Genomic DNA, 20551 nt, shown 5'->3' on the forward strand with positions numbered 1-20551 from the left:
TGCAGCACAAAGGCAGGTCTCAGGGAAGTCTGAAATGTCTTCTGTCCAATGGTGCCATCACACCCAGATTCCTCTCGCTGTAATTTCTATGAGTGTTTGATTGATCTTCAGGAAACACAGTCCCCGGCTTCCATAAATAACTCTCCATTCCCTTTGAAGGACTTGTTGAATTTTTCCTCAGTTTTTTTCTTCTGGGGTCAAAAGTTCCCAGTTACTTCAATAAAATATTTGCTTTTTTAAAAAAAGGCTTCTAGTTTCTTTCACTTCTCCCTGTGAGTTTTCCAGATCCTTCTAAAATGTAACTAAGACGATGTCTCAAAACAAGGGATGCCCTCCCAACCTAGGCCTCAGTGAAGTCGGGGACCCTTACCTGGCAGTAATGAATGTCCACTTCCTCTTCGGACCTACAGTTTCCCACTTTAACATACTGCAGACTGGCAGTGATATCCTTGCAGTCAGGCTCCTCACCTGTAGGACAGGTGAGAGATGGGACTCAGGCCTGGCTGCGGTTCTATAGAACACTGTCCAGCCCACTTCCCTCACAGGGCAGAAAACAGTAACCAAATCACCAAAGCCAGATACAAGGAGGGGAATTATGTCATCCTAATTCACCCCCGCTCTTCATATTCAGATATATAGTTATTGCTGGGTTTCACTAACTTAACAGTACAATTTTAATTGCAGGAGGAGCCTAGATTCACTGCTTTGGTGATGTGGACCGATGAGACTCGTTTTTATATAACTGTAGACTCTAAAAACCATAAAGACTGCAGCAATCCTCTTATTCTTGTAAAAATATCCAGAAGCTAATGCGCAATGGAGTGCCAATAAATATAAGTAATAACTATCCATCCCTGCCTTTGCGTTAATACGATAGGACAATATTATGGCCACATAAGGGCTCTCACTGCCTTTGTGGGGGCCAAGTAGACCCTAGGAGCCCTTATGGAGTCCTCTCTTTGGATATAGCTGCCCCCGGGTCACTGGCATGGACTTCTTTACATACAGCGGTTGGTGGCATTCAGATCTGAATGCTACGTGCACACTGAGAATGCTAAGATTTAAGGACAGCTCACCATTCCCCATATGAACCCTGGGAGTTTTCCATTCTTGGATGGCTCCTAACTATATATTAGCCTGCCTCTCAACTTCCAAATAATTTCATTTTAAAGCAAAAGCATGCCAACTACATTAAGAGGATGAATAAGGAAAACAAATTCAGGCCAATATACTATATTCTGCCTCTGTAGATTTAAATTCCTGAGCCTGGCTTATTTTTCTTATGAAGGGTCCTGGCTTCCTGAATGCACCGACCAAGAATGGCCCTTGTTGCTAGTTTACAGATAACAGTCTCGACCAAAGGCCACATGCAGAGTGCCTAGGGGGAATTCATCTTCTGATGGTTTACTGACTTCATGTTCTTAAACCATTTAAAGGGAATGGTAGAAAGTGATGCTTTTGGAGTAAGTTTCCTTGCTCTGTAACTTGATTACCGCTATTACAGGGACTGAGTACATCATCGAGAAAAGAATGAATGATTGAACATTGAAGGTATTTATGTTTTCACTCTTCCTTTCTCTACCCAAAATGAACATAGGCTTAGAATCAAAAAAAAAAAAAAAAAAAAAAACCTTAAACTAAACTTAAAACAAAAAACATGAGTCCAGGCAAATAAGTCTATCTATCTTCAGAGAATACAGCATTAACATTGGGGTCCTGAAAGTTACTTATGCTCTTAAACGTAAGCACATGTTGCAAGAATACGGTCTGATGTGCAGACTTGTTGAGCCCCTTCTCCCAAGCTGCAATGAGCTATTAGAACCAACCAGTATGACATAAGTGCAAGGTCAAGAAGGGCAGAGAATAAACAAGGGGAGGTTAATAAACTTAGACCAGCCTTATAAATCCTGGAGAGGATTCTATGTTGTCTGCAGATAATATTAGCCCCCCACAGCACGTGGTGGGGGGCTAATATTATCCAGCTGGTGGCTTCTCTTTCTCTCCAAGATAGTTGTATGACACTCAATGAATAGATGTGTACTGAGTGTCTGCTTTGTCAAGATTATGGATGGAGGGCACCTGTCTTCAAGGAGCTCTGGTTGGAGAGAAAAGATATTCTCTCATGACAGGACTATGAGCAATCCAAGACTATGAGGAGAAAGGCAGATGAGAGGCTAGAGACAGTAAGGAAGGAGTTTGGAGAAAACGGGGAAGAGACTGCTTCACAGGCATTTGAAAGGGAATGTGAGCAGGGGTGAGTCTAAGAACATTCAGGAAGGGGTGGCAGTTCCCTGCAGGCTTGAACATAATGACTGGCCGGTGATCAAGAAATATCTTTCTGGAATAAAGCTCGCTCTAAAGAACAGTCCCTGGCTTGGTCTGATGGATTTCAAGGGACAAGCTATTGGTAATATACTTACATGTGTCACAGCAGGTGCCTGGAATTTTCATGATTTTCCCCTTAAGAAAACAGCAAAGTCCCAAATTAATCACAAACAGTACACAGTGGTCAGCTTTCAGGTCATTCCACAGGCTAATTCCTGGCTCTGGACTCACAGCCCTGAGTTTAGTCTCCATATGTAAACTGCACTTTCTCATCACAAATGTGAGGGGAATGACCACCCTACCTGACCAGGCTGAAACAATTCTGATTATTCTGAATTCTCTCCCAACTGAGTCACCAGGATCAACATTCCTAGGGCAGACTGGAAATCAGTTTGCTCTCTCACCTTCCCATTCAAGGATCATGCGTTCAGTCTCCCCCAAGGGAAAGGTTTTTTGTTTTTTGGTCTTTGGTTTTTTGTGTTTTTTTTTTTAAGTCATCATGTAGTACAGAGAGTTTTGTCTCTCCACGGGGCCCGATCTTATAATTTCACTGACTCGTAAGCTGGGTCGGGGATCTCCCTTGGACACTGGGAAATCACGTCTGGGCTGGACTGCTTGCTGTTCAGAAGGACTCTTCTTAGAGGAGAGATGGAGACGGTCAAGGGGAAAGTAGAGCCTGAGCTTCGGCTACTCACTCCCTCAGCCAGACATTTGTGCTCATTGAAGGGCGGGCAGCCTGTGACCCTCTTCTCCCAGATGTACTCTCCTCTCTCGTTGACCTTGCAGAAGTGACTGTCACAGCCATCCTGGAGTGTCTCATCACGCTGGGAGGGAAGAGGGCAAATTTGAAGACAGTGTTGGGTTACAAAGCCACTTCAAACCATGCCCTGGACTCCTGGGAGTTGTCGAAACAATTTGGAAGACTATGGAATAAGAATGAGACAGTATCTATACACACACACCCAGAAGACAGAAAAGAGGTAGAGTCCTTTTACAACTTATTTACTAAGAATAGGACTGCATAAATGTAGATACTCTCCCAAACTCTTTTGACCACTCAAAAGCTTAAAGAATTAAGACATAAGGAAGGTAAACTGGCTAATCAATAACTGAACTAAAGATGAACCAGGTTCCACCTCCCAACCCTAGCAGCCATTTCTGGCTTTCACAGATTAAAGTTGGTTTCACCCTGATTGCCTTTCCAGCCTTATAGACGTCATGGGGCCATATACCAATTTGTCGAGAAGACTGTGTGTAGAGACTGTGTGTAGAGCCAGAAGGAAGTTAGAGTAATCAGGGGGATCATTTCATAAACTATATAAATGTCTAACCAATGGACTGTATGCTGGAAACTAATAATAAAAAAACAAAATTTAATTAAAAAAAAGAATGACGACCAAATCAAAGAGAAAATTCTGTGCCTTCTATGAGTTGCTCATCTTTTCTTTACAAAACCAGAAAGAAGTCAATATTGACCCAAACTTAGTCCTTCTTTCTTGAAGAAAAGAGCTCCAAATAGGAAACCAGGTATTGAGACAAGGAGGATTCCCAAGTTCAGCTGGCTCCTACCTTCAATGTCATGATCTGTCCTCCCCTTAGCTGAATGGTGCAAGCCATAGGCAGACATCGCCCACAGCACTCGCCTTGGATCTTCTCTTCCTTGTAACCCTGCATCCAGAAGAAAAAGCAATCTTAGTCAACCTCCCCTGAACATCCCAATTATAAGGAGGCTAACTCTGCCAGCTTCTCATCTCTCCCAGAGTCCAGAAACTCAACATCCAGCTCTTTTTTCAGTTCTCAATCCCCTGGATAGAATTCCTTCCCTCCACAGAAGTATACCTCGCTCAAGTTCTAGCAGCCAGGACTATTAAATTAGACCTCTCTCCTGAGCTCCAGACTTACAAGTTCAATTGTTTACTTGACAATCATTTATCTTATTGTCATCTTAAGACTTATATCCAAAATGAAACTTGATTTTTGACCCAAATCTTATCCCTCCTCAGTCTTACCTATCTCAGTAAATAGTTTCATTACTCAGTTTCTCAAACTAGAAATTTGAGAGTCACCCTTGACTTCTCCCTTTTTTTTATTTCCCTGCTCATCACCAAATCTAGCCAAAAATGGATTTCGAACTTTTCCACTGCTTGTTGTGACCGGTGTCCTCTATCATCACCTAAAGTAATCATCATCAACCACTAGACTCTGACAATAGGCTTAATTTGTCTTCCTACCTTCATTCTTCACTACTATAAGTCTTCACATATTTGCTAAAATGACTTTCTTATATAAGTGTAGTCATGTTACTCCTCTGCTTAAAAACCCTCAGTGTCGTTCTGGTTCTGGTAATGACAGAGTAAGTAGCTCATACTGGACTGACTCTCCTGCAGGTAACAACTTAAAATTATTGACAAAATATTTAAAACAATTATTTAAAGTTAATGGATAGCCAAAATTAGGAATAAACCATGAGTTATTTGATCCTTGAAAGAGAGAATCACAAGAATTATGTTTAAATGGCTTTTTCCATGAGGGCAGTCTGCATGGCACTGGACAGCTGGAATTTGAATAGAAAGAAAACTGTAGTTGTATTTGCCTGAGGAGTCAGAGAACAGTTTGAAATCCCAAGAATAACTGAAAACTAAAGGGGAAAACGCTGGATAAGAGGAAGTGGAAAGGAGAAGCCCCCAAACCTGCATATAAATTCCCTTCGAATCCTTGGTTGACTCCTGAATTATATATATACACAAAGGAGCCTATGAGAATCCCAGGAACAAAACAGCAGGTGGGCAGCTCCCAGAGCTGAGCAGGAATTTCAGCTCCCACACACCTCAGAAGAGCCAGGGTTTGCAGTCTGAATCCCACCAAGCTGAAAGGGCCAGTTAAACACTTTAGGTTTCCACTGAAATTTCAAAAGAGCCAAGAATTAGAAGTAAGAATTAGATCTAAAGATTGAAATATTCACCCTGGGACTAAGAAAAATATTGAAATAGACCCTCCCCAACGCAGTTTAAAATCTAGCTTTGTTTAAGGTGAACCATCAATAATCTAAGATAGAAGCAAATTTGACATTCCTCAGAGGAAATAACAGAATTAAGAGTCTCTTCAACGTACCTTCCACCAATATCTAAGACATAGTAAAAAATTTCATGCACAGGAATGGAAAAATTTGATCCACACTCAAGAGAAAAATTACTCAAATTGGAACAGATACACAAATGACCTTGGTATTGCAAGTAGAAGGCAAGAACTTCAAAGTAACTATGATAAATATGTTAAAGAGTCTAGAGGAAAAGACGGACTTAATGGGAAAAGAGATGAGGAGTTTCAGGAACAACCTGGAAAACTAAAAAACAAAATTCTAATAGAAATCCTAGAACTAGAAACACAGTACCCTAAATCAATTAACTGCAGAAAAGAAAGGATCGAAGAATTTTAAGACTGAGCCATATAAATTGTCCAAACTGAAGCAAAGGGAGAGAAAAGACTGAAAAAAATATACAGAGCCCAAATAACCAGCAGAACAATATTGAGTGGTCTAATATACATGGAATTAGAGTTCCAAAAGGACAGGAGAAAATGAAGCAGAAAAAAAAGTAATAGATATTAAATAATAAATGATTTTTTTTCCCAATTTGATCAGAAAATCAACTCACAGATCCAGGAAGTCCATGAATCCAAAGAAAGAAAAGTATAAAGAAAACTACTCAGAAGCATATACTCAAACTTCTGAAATCCAAAGATAAACTGTTAAAAGCAGCCAATAAGGCGGGGTAGGGGGATGCACACAGGAAAATAACAATAAAAATGGTAACTAACTTGTCATCAGAAGCAATACAAGCCAGAAGGCAATGGAACAACATATTTAAAGTGATAAAATAAAAAACCTTCAAACTAGAATTCTATATTCAGCAAATGAAGGCAAAATAAAGACGTTTTCAGATAAATGAAATTTGAGAGATGTAACTCCATTTGGCCCACACTAAAAGAAATGCTAAAAGAAGCTCTTTTTCAAACTAAAGGGAAACGTTATAACATGGAATTTCAGATATACAGGAAGGAAGAGCACTGGAAATTATAAATACATAGTAAATATAAAATACCAATTTTAGTTATTTTCTTAAATTCTGTAAAAGACAATTCATTAAAGCAAAATAATAACAATGCCTTGTGAATTTATCTCTCATATAGAAGTAAACTATGTGACAACAACAGTACAACGTATAGGAAAAAGAGTACATTGTACATGAAATCGTAAATTATTAAAACAAGGTAGGCTGTGATAAATCCAGGATGAATATTATAATCTGTAGAGTAGCCATCATTATCTGATTCATGGATTATTTTAAAGTATTTTATTTAATTTCCAAATATTTGGAGAGAAGTATTTATAATACTTGTTGTTAGTAATTTAAATTTAATTGTGGTCATAGAATATACTCTATGATTTCAAAATTCTGACATTTAGCGACTTTTTATAAGGCCCAGATTTTTCGATTAGGTACAAGTTGGTTGATATCATTTTCTAAATCTTCTATATCCTTAGGGATTTTCTCCCCTCCTTGTTCTATCATTACAGAGAGAAAAATATTAAAATTACCAACTAAAATTATGGATAAGCCTATTTCTCCCTCTAATTCCATCAATTTTTGCTTCATATATTAGAAGTTCTACTGTTTGATGCATACATAGTTAGGATTCTTTTGTCTTCTTAATGAATCTACTCTTTCATCACTATGAAGTAATCTTTATTTTGGGTAACATTCTTCATTTTAAAGTCTCTTTTGTTTGGTATTAATATACCTACCTCAGTTTTCTTATTCTCAGTATTTACCTGGTATATATTTTTCCATCCCTTTATTTTCAAACTGTCTGTCTCTTTAAACTGAAAGTGCATCTCCTATAAACAGAATACTAGTTGGGTCTGGCTTTTTTATCCAAGTCTAACAATCTCCATTTTTAATTGGGATTTTGTTTTGCTCATTTACATTTAACGTAATTATCCATATGGTTGGGTTTAAATCTACCATTTTGCTATTCATCTGTTGTCTTCTCTGCTACTTGTTCTATCGTTAATTCTTTTCTATCTTCTTTTGGTTTAATTAAGTTTTGGGTTTTCTAGTATTTTATCTCCTCTATTGGCCTTTTATCTATATTCTTCATGTTACCATTTTAGTGGTTACACAGGTTTATACATTTATCAAACTACAACAAACTATATACTTCATATCTGTGCATTTTATTGTAAGTAAACTATATACCTCAGGTAAAAAAAAAAGTTTACAAAAATTTTAAAAGTAAGACCTTTTATGGCTTCCCATTGCATTTAGGATAACATTCAATCTCTTTGGCGTGTTCTGCAAAGCCTGACATGGTTTGTTTCTATTTTTCTGACCTTATCCATACCACCATCCCCTTGCTCTTGACAGTCCACCCCTGAGCATCTTCTAGAACCATAAACATGGCAACCTCCTCTCACCTGAGGGCCTCCGTGTATGCTTTTCCCTCTACCTAGAATGCTCTTCCCCACTCTCTGTATAAAGAGCCCTTTCTCATCCTTTAGTAGTCATTTTAAATATTCCTCACAAAGGTCTCCCAAGATACCACACGTGCGCACATGCGCGCGCACGCATGCACATGCACGCACGCGCACGCACGCACGCACGCACACGCACGTACCCACACACACATTCTCTCTCTCTCCCCCACTTCTCCCCACCCCCTCTCTCTCACACAATTAATACAATTTGAAATTTTCATTTGTCTGTTTAGATGTTTTTGTTCTCCATGAGAGGCATGTAAATTCCAAACTATTCTGTGCTGTTCATGATTGTCTCCCCACATCTGGCCCTTAGCAGGAAGTCCTATATTCACTGAGATGAGTTCAGCTAGGAATTCCTTGAAAGAGGCCTAAAGTGAGTGTCCTTCATTTATATCCACATTGAAAAAAGCAGCAACTTCCAGACAGCAGAATTTCACTGTCTTGCACAAAATGTCCCCAAATTTGGGAGACAATAGGATAACCAACTTTATTTTGCAAAGAAAGAGTATTTTAAACAATGTTAACAAAATAAAAACCAAAAAGCTACTATCAGTTATCTCATCACTGCAATAGAATTGAAACTTTTAACTCTCCCCATCACTCCAAAAAAAAAAAAAGAACATAATCTCAAAATTTTTTTAAAGAATAAATTTAGTTATGTGAGAAACCAAACACGCTGTCATTCTTTTTTGCATTTTGCCACATTTAGCAATGACCTCTTAGAGATTCCTTTATTGAGGGCCTGGGATTTCTCCAACAGGTCTGCGCCCAGACAGCAGACCTGGTCCTCTCTACATCACTCCCTTTTCACTGCACAGGGACTGAATGCTCCCAACCAGCAAGCAAGGCTAGGAGTCAGTAAGCTTGCTCAGAAGTGAATTTAAAGATTTGTACTCCTAAATCAAGCTTCTGAACTTGATATGTCTTCCAGGAGTAGGCCATAGAGAAAGCTGGTGAGGACCAAGCTCAGCATAAACCAGGGCTACTGGGCACAGGCCACACACTCCACTGGGAAAGGACTCTGCTGGAGTTTGAGTCCATCAGGTAGTCTTTCACTGGTGAGCTTTAACCTGTGTTTTCAAAAATGCATAGGTCCTGGAAGGTGTAGGACCTTAAAATGGGAGAGGAAAAAAGAGATGGAATAAACCCGATGAGTGTATATAAGTGGTGACAGTCAGAAGGAGAAAATAAAATAGGGCTTCAATCAAGCAGGACTTCCCAGGAGTTTGGATTTGGCATCATTTAGTGAGTCTTAGGGAAAGAGATAGAAAGACCTTGCACTCAGCAGGCCCAGGTTAAGGAAATTGGATGAAATCTTTACAAGAGAAGTGAGGGGACAAGGACAAACGGAGGAGGAGCTGCAAAGTGAAGGGATGGGGCAGTGGAGGGGAGGGGAATCCACTCCAGAGACAGAGGGAACAGTTAAGCAAAAAAATAAGGAAAGATAGAGGGTATTATGGGAGGAGAGAGAACAGGAAAAAAAGAGAGGTCAGAGGTAATAAGAGAGGAGTGATGATTTTAGAGCCGTGGTGGGGAGTTAGGAGGAGGAGAGGGAGCACGGCAGAATCCAGTGACAGGACCCTCCTGCAAGTCCTCTGTCGTTGAAGTCCAGAACACAGCCGCACTGGGTAACGGGGCTTGTTTGAGCCCTGCTGGGCTTCCCGGACATCGTGGGCAGTGGTATGCGTTCCATACGTATCCATACGCATGTGGAGAAGGGCATAGACACACACACACACACACACACACACACACACACACACACACACACACACACACGGACAGTGCTGAATGGGCTTTCACTGGATCAATCATATGGCTCCAAATGTCATTCTTGCTCCTCTTAGGAACAGCTGCTTCCTCTGCCTGCTCAGCTAAGTTCCCAGTCAGAGTTCATTTGTTTAGATCACAGCAGTCAACTAGTCCTGCTCCCCTACCCTACCATGCCCTTAAAACTCTGCCTTGCACATGTCTCATAGTCCCTTTTTATAAACGACATCTGCTGCTGAAGGCCCTCCGGTCTTATCTCCCCACTGCTGTCCTTTTCTAACCCTTGTTCCTGTCTGCCAGTCTGTTCCCTATTCCCCTATCTGAAAGGCCTTCTATTCGTTCAACCCGGTTTTCAAGGCCAGCTCATGGTCATGCCCCTCCAGGATGCCTTCTCAGTGCTTCATGTCAGAGTGACATCTCTTCCTCATCCTTTCCTCGAGAGTTCATCTGTCAGGCTTTGTGCCTATTACCTACCAACACAAACCACCTTCTTCTGGTCTCCTTGTAGGCTCCCCACTGGGAGGAAAGGAAGGACTCACATCTCAGGCGATGCTAACACTTCACTCTGATGTAGGCAGTTCAAGCAGAACTACCTAAACTTAATTCATCACAGTTTCCCCAACCTACAGGAGGCCTCCCTGAGGCCCTTCATGTCAGAGAAGTGTAGTAAGACCAGCTAAGCTAGAATGGGGGAAATGAGGCAGGTTTCAGCAAAGGTTGAGAGAACCACGGGAGGAGGACTAATCTAGGAGTTTCGAGGGGGAGAAGGTGGGTACACTGCTCTGGGGAGACATAAGAATTCGGAAGGAAAGGAGAAAGAGTACACAAACCCAAAAGGACCATGGATTTAAAAAATACTTAAGAGACCTATCTAGACTGGATTCTAAAGCTGGAACTCCTGAACGCAGAGGAGGTCACTGTGCCTGCTTCTGACCACCAGAGGGCACTGTCAGGCCCGCAGGACAGGGTTTCTGTGGACCTCCTGCTGCACTGATAGCGATTCAATGAACATCCGAAGTACCAGGGAAGCCACAAACTCCAGACAACACTATTTCATTCCGTATTCAAGCCCAGTTCCACTCTAGGGGTTATTACACACACACGAACACGCACACACCTGCACCCAAAACCCTAAAATATCAACTGGGATTTTTTTTTTAATAGCAAAAACATGTACTTAGTTAGCCTCTAATTGAGGCAGGAATGTTCTTTTTAAATGATTCTATGAGAAATAGCTGTATCTGTTCCACGTATATTTTATTAAGCCTGTTTTGAGCATGACACTATGCCAAGTGCAGATGCAGAACACTCTCATCCTCAAGAGCCTATAAAGCACCTGTACGAATGTTCCTCGTCCCTGTCCCTACCCCTTCCTGATGTCCCCTATCTCCTGGCCGGCTGTGCCACTCCCCTTACCAAGGTCTCCTCCCCAGATTCCACCCCAGACCCCACCTGCTGCCTCACTGAGGACAGCAGTCCCTACCCCCCACCGCCTTTACACCATCTGAAAGAGCTGTTACTATATTCTGTGTATCGCTCACAGGAAAATCAACTGACCGACTGTTGCGGAGACATCTTCCTCAGAGTTAAGGTCCGGCTCTGTGACGTGGGGCTAAGAGTCATAATTAAAACAATAAAACGCTGGTTTTCATCTACCAGACAAGAAATGATGATTCCACACTCTTCGGAATCTACCCTCAGGAGGGAATCAGAGCAAACATAGTCATTGTGACCTGGCTAAAAACAGGGCGAAATATTTTAAATGCCCTAAATATCCAATAAGAAAAGTGTATGTTGTGACACATTCATTCCAAGGAATATTGTGTAGGACCTTGCACACAGTACTTGTCTGATAAATATTTTTGACTAATTTTTAATGTTTTCAAAGAATGGTAGTGATGTAGGGATGTTTCTTAAAATGCTGCATAAAAAAGAATATTGAATGGTGAATATGGTATCATGAGCCTTGCAAATGTGTTTATTTTAAAAACACAGGAAGAAAGTGTTTAAAATCTACAAAACTAAATTATGATTATTTCTGAGAAATGCAGTTTGGGTGGATGACTTTTAGTTTCTTCATTAAGGTTGTCAAACATGGTCCATAATCAGAATGGACAAGGATCCAGTTCACCCCCCAGGTCCTTACCACGGGGCAGGCCTCGCAAGTGGTCTTCTTGCACTCCAGCTTGAATCCAGAGATGGTCCCCACCTGGACGGTGCAGTGGCAAGTCGTGCACACATCAATCATCAGACTCTTCCCAGGCTGGAAACAGAGGCGCCATGGTCAGGCTTCTCAGCACCCCAACCCCTGACTTTCCCACTCACCTCAGCCCCATAAGCTGTCTGCCTCATGAGTGGGGGCCCAGCCTCCCATAGCTGCCCTGAGCCAGTGGCCCACTCCCTTCCCCGCCTTCCCACCTCAAGTATGCCAGAGAGGGAGCTGGGGCAGTGGGAGAGAGCGACAGGTGGAAATGTGCACGACGACTTCAGAGCCCTTCCCTGCAGGAGAAATGCTCATGTGCGTGGGGTGGGCCAGGAGGTGAGTGCTGGACAGGAGGCCCAGGCACCAGAGCTGGGAAGCCAATCCAGCCTAAGCTCCAGGAGGAAGCCCTGGGAAGCCCTGGAGGCAGCAGAAAGTGTGTTGGGGGTAGGTCTCCCCAGTTCATTTCATTTCCACATTAGAATGACCGAGTGGCCCACCCTTCTCAGAGCACCCCAACCCTCGCCCTCAACTCGCCCTAGAGAAGAAGGCAGCAGCTCACCCCAATGATGGTGCCATTGAGTATGCAGGCGTCCACGGGTTCTGGGGAGAGAGAAGCACAGGCATGAGCGTCCAAACCCCGCATGCAGCCGATCACGTCAGGGCCTTCCCCTGCGGTCTGGGCCTCTCTCCCACATCCGCTGGTCCTCTCCCCGCCCCACCCCAGGATCCTGTGGGTCCTACTGCCAGAGCCCACGGTGGCCTCACTTCCCTCAGGCCTGCAGGGAAGGGCAGGCTGCCTGTTTCCACCCAGCCCTCAGTGAAAAGACCCCTGTGTGTCCTCAGAGGGGTTGGTGTTTAAGTGGTTCACACTTCACTGGTGAGTGGGAGGATGTTTAAGTTTATGAAAGAATGATATTCTACTCTGGGAACTTGAAGGCCCAAGGTAAAAATCACACAAAGAATTCAAGCAGGTGGTGGAGAGTTGGTTGTTGCTGTTTGTTTGTCTGTTTGTTTGCTGGCGGGGTTAGGGGTGGGAGGTTAGAATGCCTTTCCCGAGAACACAGCAAATGATAGAGAAGGCGGTCCCTAGACTCAGAGAAGCCTGGTCTACGGCTCTCTAACTCACATGGGCCAGTGGAGGTAGTAGCAGTACCACCTCACAAGGCTGTCATGAGGGTGACACAAGAGAGTGGTATAAAGCCATCACTGGGCACGGTGATGACCTTTGGGAAATGAATGAGAGAAATATAACAATTTCTTGAAGGTCATCACAAAAGCATTGGAATGGATGGGAAGATTTTAATCCTGCCCATTTCCCTGGGTTGCTAAAAAGGGAACTAATTCCAGAGCCCCTAGTGGAAAGAGAGGCTCCAAGGTGGGCCCCTGGACGGCGTGCCTTACCGCAGTGACAGGTGGGACAACACTCCGAGGTCTTACAGCTCAGTTGGAAGCCCGTGGGGCAGGTGGGGACATCCAGCTGAGGGCAGGAGATGTTCCTCTGTTGCACGAAGACCTCCTGCTTCACACGGACACACTCATTGATGAGGCAGGGTTTCCCTGGGACGGCCCAGTGGGAGCCAACCTGGAGTCAGGACACCAGAGTCAGGCAAGGCCAGGGCCACATCCCAGTGGGACGTGCACTGTTTCCTCAGGGAGCTGGTTTGGGCCCTGGAAGTGAGCCCCAGCTTCCTGTCGAAGCCCCACTCACAGGGTAAGGCTCACAGAGGGCATGAACTGGCTCATTCCAGGTAGTGCAGTGAGTCTGGGTCAAAGTCACCCTGACCAAGATCATAGCTCATAGCCATGTGTTTTCTCACAGACACAGGTTTCGCCACCTGAGTAAGCACCTGAGGGGAGCCTGGGATGCTCCCTTCCCCACCTAGCACTGGCTGGAAGCTGAGCTCAGAGACGCCAGGGCACTCACACTGCGAAGCAGAAGCACAGGCTGACACAAAGGAGATAAAGAATAAACCCCAACCCACGGCCCGCCAAGAGATACTTCCCACTAGTATGGGAAGACAGCAAGAGACTGGGATGCTGATGTTTGACCCCTCAGCCCTGCAACCAGTCCCTGAGCTGTGCATAGGTGGCCTGACCCCAAGAGTTGGCTCCAGGGGCAAAGAACACTGAGCGTGTCCAGAGCATGACTCAGAAAAGCCACGGCGAAGGTTCTGCCTGGAGGTTCGTCTGTGTGCGCCAGCGTCCAGATGCATCAGTGGGTGCACTCCCCCGCCCTCAGGGCCCGACCTGCTTCTCTCAGCTCCTGCTCACTTTCTTCTCTTTCCAGATGAGAAGCAGAAAATGCTAGACCCTTGTAATCACTCTCTTCACCCCAACTTCTGACTCACCCTGACCAAACGTTCCCAGGGCAGGCCTGGCCCCGAAGTCCAGACCTCTCCCCTCCGGTTATTTACCAGCTGAGCCTTAGCCATGGGCTATGTCAAGAGGACCCATCCCCACTCACCCTCGCTGGTCCCTGACATACTCCCAGCAGCAGCAGCAGAGCCATTGCTGATACCCAAGTCTCAAAGGTAAGATGCAGATTTGAACTGGGGGAGAGAAACTCAGGTCCCCTGATGTTTTATAGTCACTGATGTGGATCTGAAGGAAAATGAGGGGCTGGGAGTGGTGGGAGGGGGGCAGGAAAACTGAACCCCAAAGGGATCAGCTGTCAGCCCCCATCGGGATGGAAACAGCCTCTAATCTGAGCTGGATCCTGGCCCTGGAGAGGAGGGGTAAAACCTGCCCGATTCCAGGATGGACGGGGAGCAGAACAAATGAAAGGGTGGGGGAGGGACACGGGGCAGGAAAATCCATAGGTAACTTGGATCAGAAGTGGGAGGTGGAAACCCATGAGGAGAAACTCAATGAGTCATTCTGCTGTCACTGAGCAGGAGCAAGGTGATGGGCCTGGGCAGGAGAGGGACAGGTTCAGGGCAAGACGGTTAACCCTGTGCCTTCCTTTCTAAACAAAGTGTGTTTGGGTCTTACTGGAAGAACACAGAAGCGGGAGGCCCAGAGGTGCACCTTACAGCACCTGCCTTCTGAGGCTTCCGGGGCCTAGAACTCCCCGCTTCAACCTCATGAATCAGAGTGAAAGAACTGCTACCATCCTGGCCTCTGGACTAAAATCCCCCAGGACAGAATCCTATATGTTTCAGAAGAGGGCTTGAGAAGCATCCAAAGTGAGAGCCCGAGGGCCACACAGGAGATGGCTGACTGCTCTGCTTTAGGAGAACGAATTTGGCTGGGGTTGGGGCTAGGCAGAGAAGACAAGTGTGGGGAGACAAGGGGCTAGCAACATGGCAAGACGCTGCATTGCAGTCAGAGTTGCAGAAATAGCCCGGGGACTTGGGGAACAGAAATATTGTTTGCTTCTCTGGGATACAAATTTCCCTGATGGGAATCAGTGATGAGGTCAGAGGACCCCGACGGGGCTGATGTGGTACAGAATGGCACTTGCCGCCTGTGGAGTCTGGCAGCATGGCAGGCCCACAGCACACGCAGGGTGGTCAGGCCATCGCTGTACCAGCTGCTCAGGGAAGCAGGACCCCAGATTCACAGGAAAGCTGGAGCACATAAATCCCTCAGTTCACAGAGCTCTCAGGGAGGGATCTGGGCTTCTCCCAAAATCCACAAGACTGGGAAGCCCAGCTGACTTTCAGATAACACTGGATTAACCAACCCCCTGCGGGGAAAGCAAAGGGCAGGGGATGAGCTCTGATTTTACAGATGAAACCGAGGCCAGCACTGGACCACAGAATGGACAGCCAGGCTCAGAAGGTCATTGCCCTCCTTCCCAGCCTGGGGCCCAGACCTACGTTCTTCAAGTAAGACTGGGAGTCCCCCCGTGGTGAGCCGATCAGCACCTCACAGGCAGATGGCAGGCATCTTCCACAGCACTCGCCTTCATGGAGGACATAAGTGAAGCCCTGGAAAAACACAAAGAACAGAGTGAGGCCAGGCCAGCAGCAGAGACACAGGTGTGCTTATCTGCTCCACAGGTGTACTGAGCCCTGGGGTTTTGCAGAGAGACAGCTGGACTGAACATTTGCATCTCTGTCATCCGTCATTCTCAGGATCATGCTAAGAAGTACCCAGGGAGCATCAACCATTGAGTCACTAAGTGAGGTCTTAACACCAGCTGAAGAGACAACCCTGCCCTCTGAAAGCTTCCACTTTGAGATTAAAAATCCAGCCCATGGGACTATTAAAGACAACCCAGAGTTCACTCAGCAGCAGCTAGCTGACTTGATCTTCATCACGGCCAAATCCAGGGCACCTCACTGACTGGAGGGAAACATTCAAGATGCCTGGGATCCAGTCTCAGCGCTAACAAGGCTAACTGTCTGTAGGAGATGAGCACCTTGGTCCCCAGACCTCCCACCAATGCACAAAATTGGGTTTTCCCGAGTAGTTACTTGACATTTACCCAGCAGTTTATGGGGCACAACGAAATGAGAGAACAACAGAGAACCACCTTCTCCAGAAAGCTTGCCAGAGAGACCAGCATCCTGAAAGTCTGCCAGCCCATCTTGCCTCTTGGAGGTCCTCTTGGAGGTCTTCCAAAGTTTTAGGAATTTGCGTTGAAATCCCCCACTGAAAACTCTGACGCAATGTACAAAGAATAGGCAAAACAATGACGAGTGTGATTGCGCCAAGAGCCAACAGGAGAGAACCCAGAACTGGGCTTCATCTTGAAGCTCTTTCCCTAAGAGAGAAGGAACGCCTGCAGCTGTTCAGGATGGGTGAGGATGCCAGGCCTGCTCTGCTCCCCGAGCACACTCACACGCAGGCGCAAGTCGGAATATGCACAGAACACTGGTGCCCCTCTCTGCGGGAATGTGAGCACTCCAGAGACTTGGCTCAACTTTACATCACCTCCATGGGACCTACTTACATCCCAACCCACGTCACAATGATACCCAGTGAGCTGTCCCTAGTCTTTTATCAGCTAAGATTCTAGTCATTTATTTGCATCTCTGTTGTACTAGGAACTTTGGAGGAGCCAACAAATTAAGATGATACTATCTAGACACCCTCTACTATAAGGCAAAGTGCCATGAAAGAAACAAAGACTCAGGGAGCAAAGAAGAGTCATCGATACCTTTATGGACCCAGCATCGCTCTTGTGCACCGCTCTCAGAGTGCTGGGTGACCTGGATGTGGGTATTCTTCATGTTTTCAGCTGCCTCAGCCATGGGCAAATACACTGTCGATATCATGGATGACTCCCAGGACAGATGCTTTGTTCCCAAAACCCCACCAATCTCTCATGCTCAGGTCCCCCTAGCCATGCCTCTAAATTTCCCGGCTGCTGTCTTTCTAAGATCCCTCTCCACCTTCAGCATCCCCCATTTTCTTGCTGCACAACCAGGATTCATTCTATATTTTAATCTCTCTTTTCCTGTACCCCTCCAAATCATCAAGCTTATATCTGTTCAAAATACACATCACAGACCCTTCTCCTGATACAATAGCCTCTAGACAGCCACGTTTCTACCATACGGCCTGCGCCTTGCACAACAGTTGACTGGACCAGAGTGGGAACTGAACAGAGGATTCAATCCATAGGCTGAACTGAGCCCATCAATTTTCTTCTTGAGAGGTTTATCTATCAACACGAAGACCGAACGAGTCACATTGGACGGGGATTAACCCTGGATCTAAAAAGTCATGTTGAGTTGAAGCCAGATTCAGTAAAGCCATGTACAAATGAAACTGATGGGAAAGCAAAACTTCTCCCCAGAGGAAGGTGACCTGCAATGAGGAGCTAGAGAAGATAGGCACTGAGAAGCATAGACGTGGGGACTCGGTACAAATGGAGAGAAATGCTGTATAACCAGTTATATATCTTGCACTTTATTTTTGAGAGTTCTATTTCAGCTAGCTTGAGTAGATTGTACACTTTGCAATCAAAACCCTCTACTGAAACACAAAATATATTTAGTGCCAATTTTATAAAAATGACCTCTAAACAGCTATCTCTTTACTTTACAGTGAGTTATTTCCATTGCCTCCCACGGCCTATGGGAGGAGATAGAGACCAACAGGTTCCAAAACCTAGCATTCCCAAAAGATACACCTAGATACCACAGCATCATCCTCTCCTGAAGTTGCCTAGCAACTCCACTCCTCCTCAGTACCAGCATTGCACGGAGGCAGCAGATGAACTGAATAGATTCCTCATTTCTGGATTTTCTTTCATGGCACTTTGCCTTATATTAGAGGGTGTCTGGATAGTATCATCTTTCCATCATCCAACCATATATTCCCAAAACAGTATCAAGAGCACTATCTTCTCTGCTGTTAACATGTACAAAAGCAACCACGAAGTGTATGTAGTTGTCTACCCTGGTTACGCTTCTTTTATCATCATTATCTATTGATGATACTGCATTAGTAATAATAATAGCATTAAACCAACTAGCAGAATTTGACCCACAATTCTCTCTGCATAATATTGCTCCCTTTTTATAGGGTCTGATCAGTCTTAAATGTGCGAGAATAGAGTCCCCATAGGAGCCTTAGGGGCAGGCCACCAAGAGAAGAATTCAAAACTGAGTTAGGGAACAGTAATCATGTTTTCTATACTTTGAATTATAAACATGGTCTGAAAAATCACCAATCTATGTAAAAACACTATACGACATTGAAACTGGAACAATCTCAAAATGCAGAACATATATCTGTCCTAGGGATGGGCTAAGGTGATGTCTAAAAAGAGAAGAGATAGGAAAAAAATCAAGTCCTCTTTTCTAGGCATTTAATCCACATCTCTGCTCAAACCAACTCCACAGTCCTGTAGACTCAAGACCACACAATAGGTATGACCATTAGCCAAGGACTGAATTCCAGAAGGATAACATTGCCACCCTTTCCTCGTGCTTCTTTTACACAGCCCCCTGGCCCTCTTTCCCCCTCACCATAGCCTTGAACCAGAGGTTACTAACGGGGCTTTCCTGCCCCTTCCTGGGACACCCTCCCGTACTGCCCTACCCTGACTGCTCCACATGGTGCCCAGCCCCACTGCACCCCTTACCGATTGGCAGCTTTCTTCGCAGAGCTTCTGAGAACACTGGGCCACGCGCAGGCCCATCACTGCATCCTCCATGTCAGTGCACGTGCATGCATCGCAGCCCTCCTCCCAGAACTGGCCCACAGGGTAGACGGTGCCTCGGTGGACGCAAACCTGCAGACACAAGGTTTCCGTGAGTGAACTCATTCAGTTCACCTAAACAAGAAGTTAGAAACATCTCCTATGTGTTGGAAGCTTCTCTAGGTATTGAGAATACAGCCATAAATAAAACCAACATGGTCTCTGCCCACATTGCTCATGGGCAGGATGCTCCTGAAGTAAATTTTCCCTTCTTCCCTCCTCTGCCCGCCAATCTTAGAAAAGCCATCTCCCATCTACCCTGAGAGTGGCCTTTTGTTGAGCCCAGATACAACACCCTGGCTGCCTTGATCTGGTTTCATCACTGTCTTAACTGCATTTAACTCCTTCCTATGTCACACAGAATGCGATACTCTAATTCTCAGACCCAGTAATGTCCTGGAACTTAAAATGTATCCACATATAGACTTCTATTCCACGAGGAGCGGTCTGAAGATGAGGGAGGAGTTATGAATGGGTGTTCCTTTGAGACCCACAAATGACAAGGAACATAACAAGCAAAGACTCTGAAGCACAGAGTATGGAATATGTTTGAGAGACAAGGGATCCTATTGAAAAGAACTACAGGGTATAGAAGGGATGTGTGAAGTAAGATTACAAAGATTGGTTTGGATCAGAATGTATAAAGCCTGGGATGTAATATTTTGCAGGAATGAAGTGCTGAGGAAGCTGTTTGATCAAGAGACAACGACAGTTTTGAAATTAATCCCAAATCTGACCTCCAAAGCTACAAACAGTTTTCCACCCTCATTCACATAATAGCAGTACAAATGTTTTTAAATGATTATTATATATCTGCTTATGTTCTGATTTCTGTATAACAACTCATTAAATAAGAACCCTTGTTCTTCTATTCTTCCTGCTAGAAAATAATACCACCCCTGTGGAGAATTTAGCAATATCTAGCAATATCTATTTACATAGATATTTAGTATGCTAGATATTTAGCAATATTTAGTATGTGTGTATTTACCATTTGACCCAGAATATTTCTTCTAGGAATTTATCCCAAAACACGCGGGGGAAAAAAAAAAAGTGACAGATGTACCAGGCTACTTGTTATAGCATTATTAGTAAAGCAAAAGATTGAAGAAACGCAAATGTCCGACAAAAGGGGACTTGTTTAATAAGCTAAGGCACATTCATGCAATGGAAACTATGCGGTTATAAAAAGGGATAAGGTAGATCTCTATCTACTAACACAGAATTATTCTATCATATATTGTTAAATGGAAAAAGAAAAATTCATAACAATTTATAATATGTTGCAACAAAAATATATTTGCTCATATTTTCAAAAAGAAGAAATGAAGGATATACCAAAAACTAATAAAAATTATAAATTAAAGGGGAGAGAGAAGAAACAAGGTAGAAGAAATTGTATAAAAGTGAGACTTCTGGAAATGCAACTTGGGTTTTAGAACCATTTACATGTTTTACATAAGAAACATTAAATCAAAAAGGAAATAAAACGTAAAAATGGAAAACAAATTGAAATATCTGATTAACTTCAGCGGCACAATCACACAGAAAAAAT

General features: G+C 44.2%; 1 protein-coding gene across 4 annotated transcripts in view; it reads right to left on the reverse strand.

Moving 5' to 3' along the window:
• VWF (von Willebrand factor) overlaps window positions 1-20551 on the reverse strand; it is a 121943-nt gene that overhangs the window by 459 nt on the left and 100933 nt on the right. For 3 of the 4 annotated variants that reach the window (XM_039874112.1, XM_039874111.1, XM_039874113.1), the window contains exons 43-51: window positions 18880-19029; window positions 15659-15769; window positions 13239-13419; window positions 12397-12437; window positions 11781-11897; window positions 3895-3993; window positions 3021-3149; window positions 2421-2460; window positions 371-468 (exon numbers count right to left, since the gene is read on the reverse strand). In XM_039874112.1, the coding sequence (XP_039730046.1) occupies window positions 371-468; window positions 2421-2460; window positions 3021-3149; window positions 3895-3993; window positions 11781-11897; window positions 12397-12437; window positions 13239-13419; window positions 15659-15769; window positions 18880-19029 (966 nt within the window). The remainder of the gene's footprint in view (window positions 1-370; window positions 469-2420; window positions 2461-3020; window positions 3150-3894; window positions 3994-11780; window positions 11898-12396; window positions 12438-13238; window positions 13420-15658; window positions 15770-18879; window positions 19030-20551) is intronic. The other variant, XM_039874114.1, reaches the window with a different exon arrangement.

This window comes from Pteropus medius, unplaced genomic scaffold, assembly GCF_902729225.1.
Source record: "Pteropus medius unplaced genomic scaffold, Ma_sr-lr_union100, whole genome shotgun sequence".
NCBI classification, from domain to species: domain Eukaryota; kingdom Metazoa; phylum Chordata; class Mammalia; order Chiroptera; family Pteropodidae; genus Pteropus; species Pteropus medius.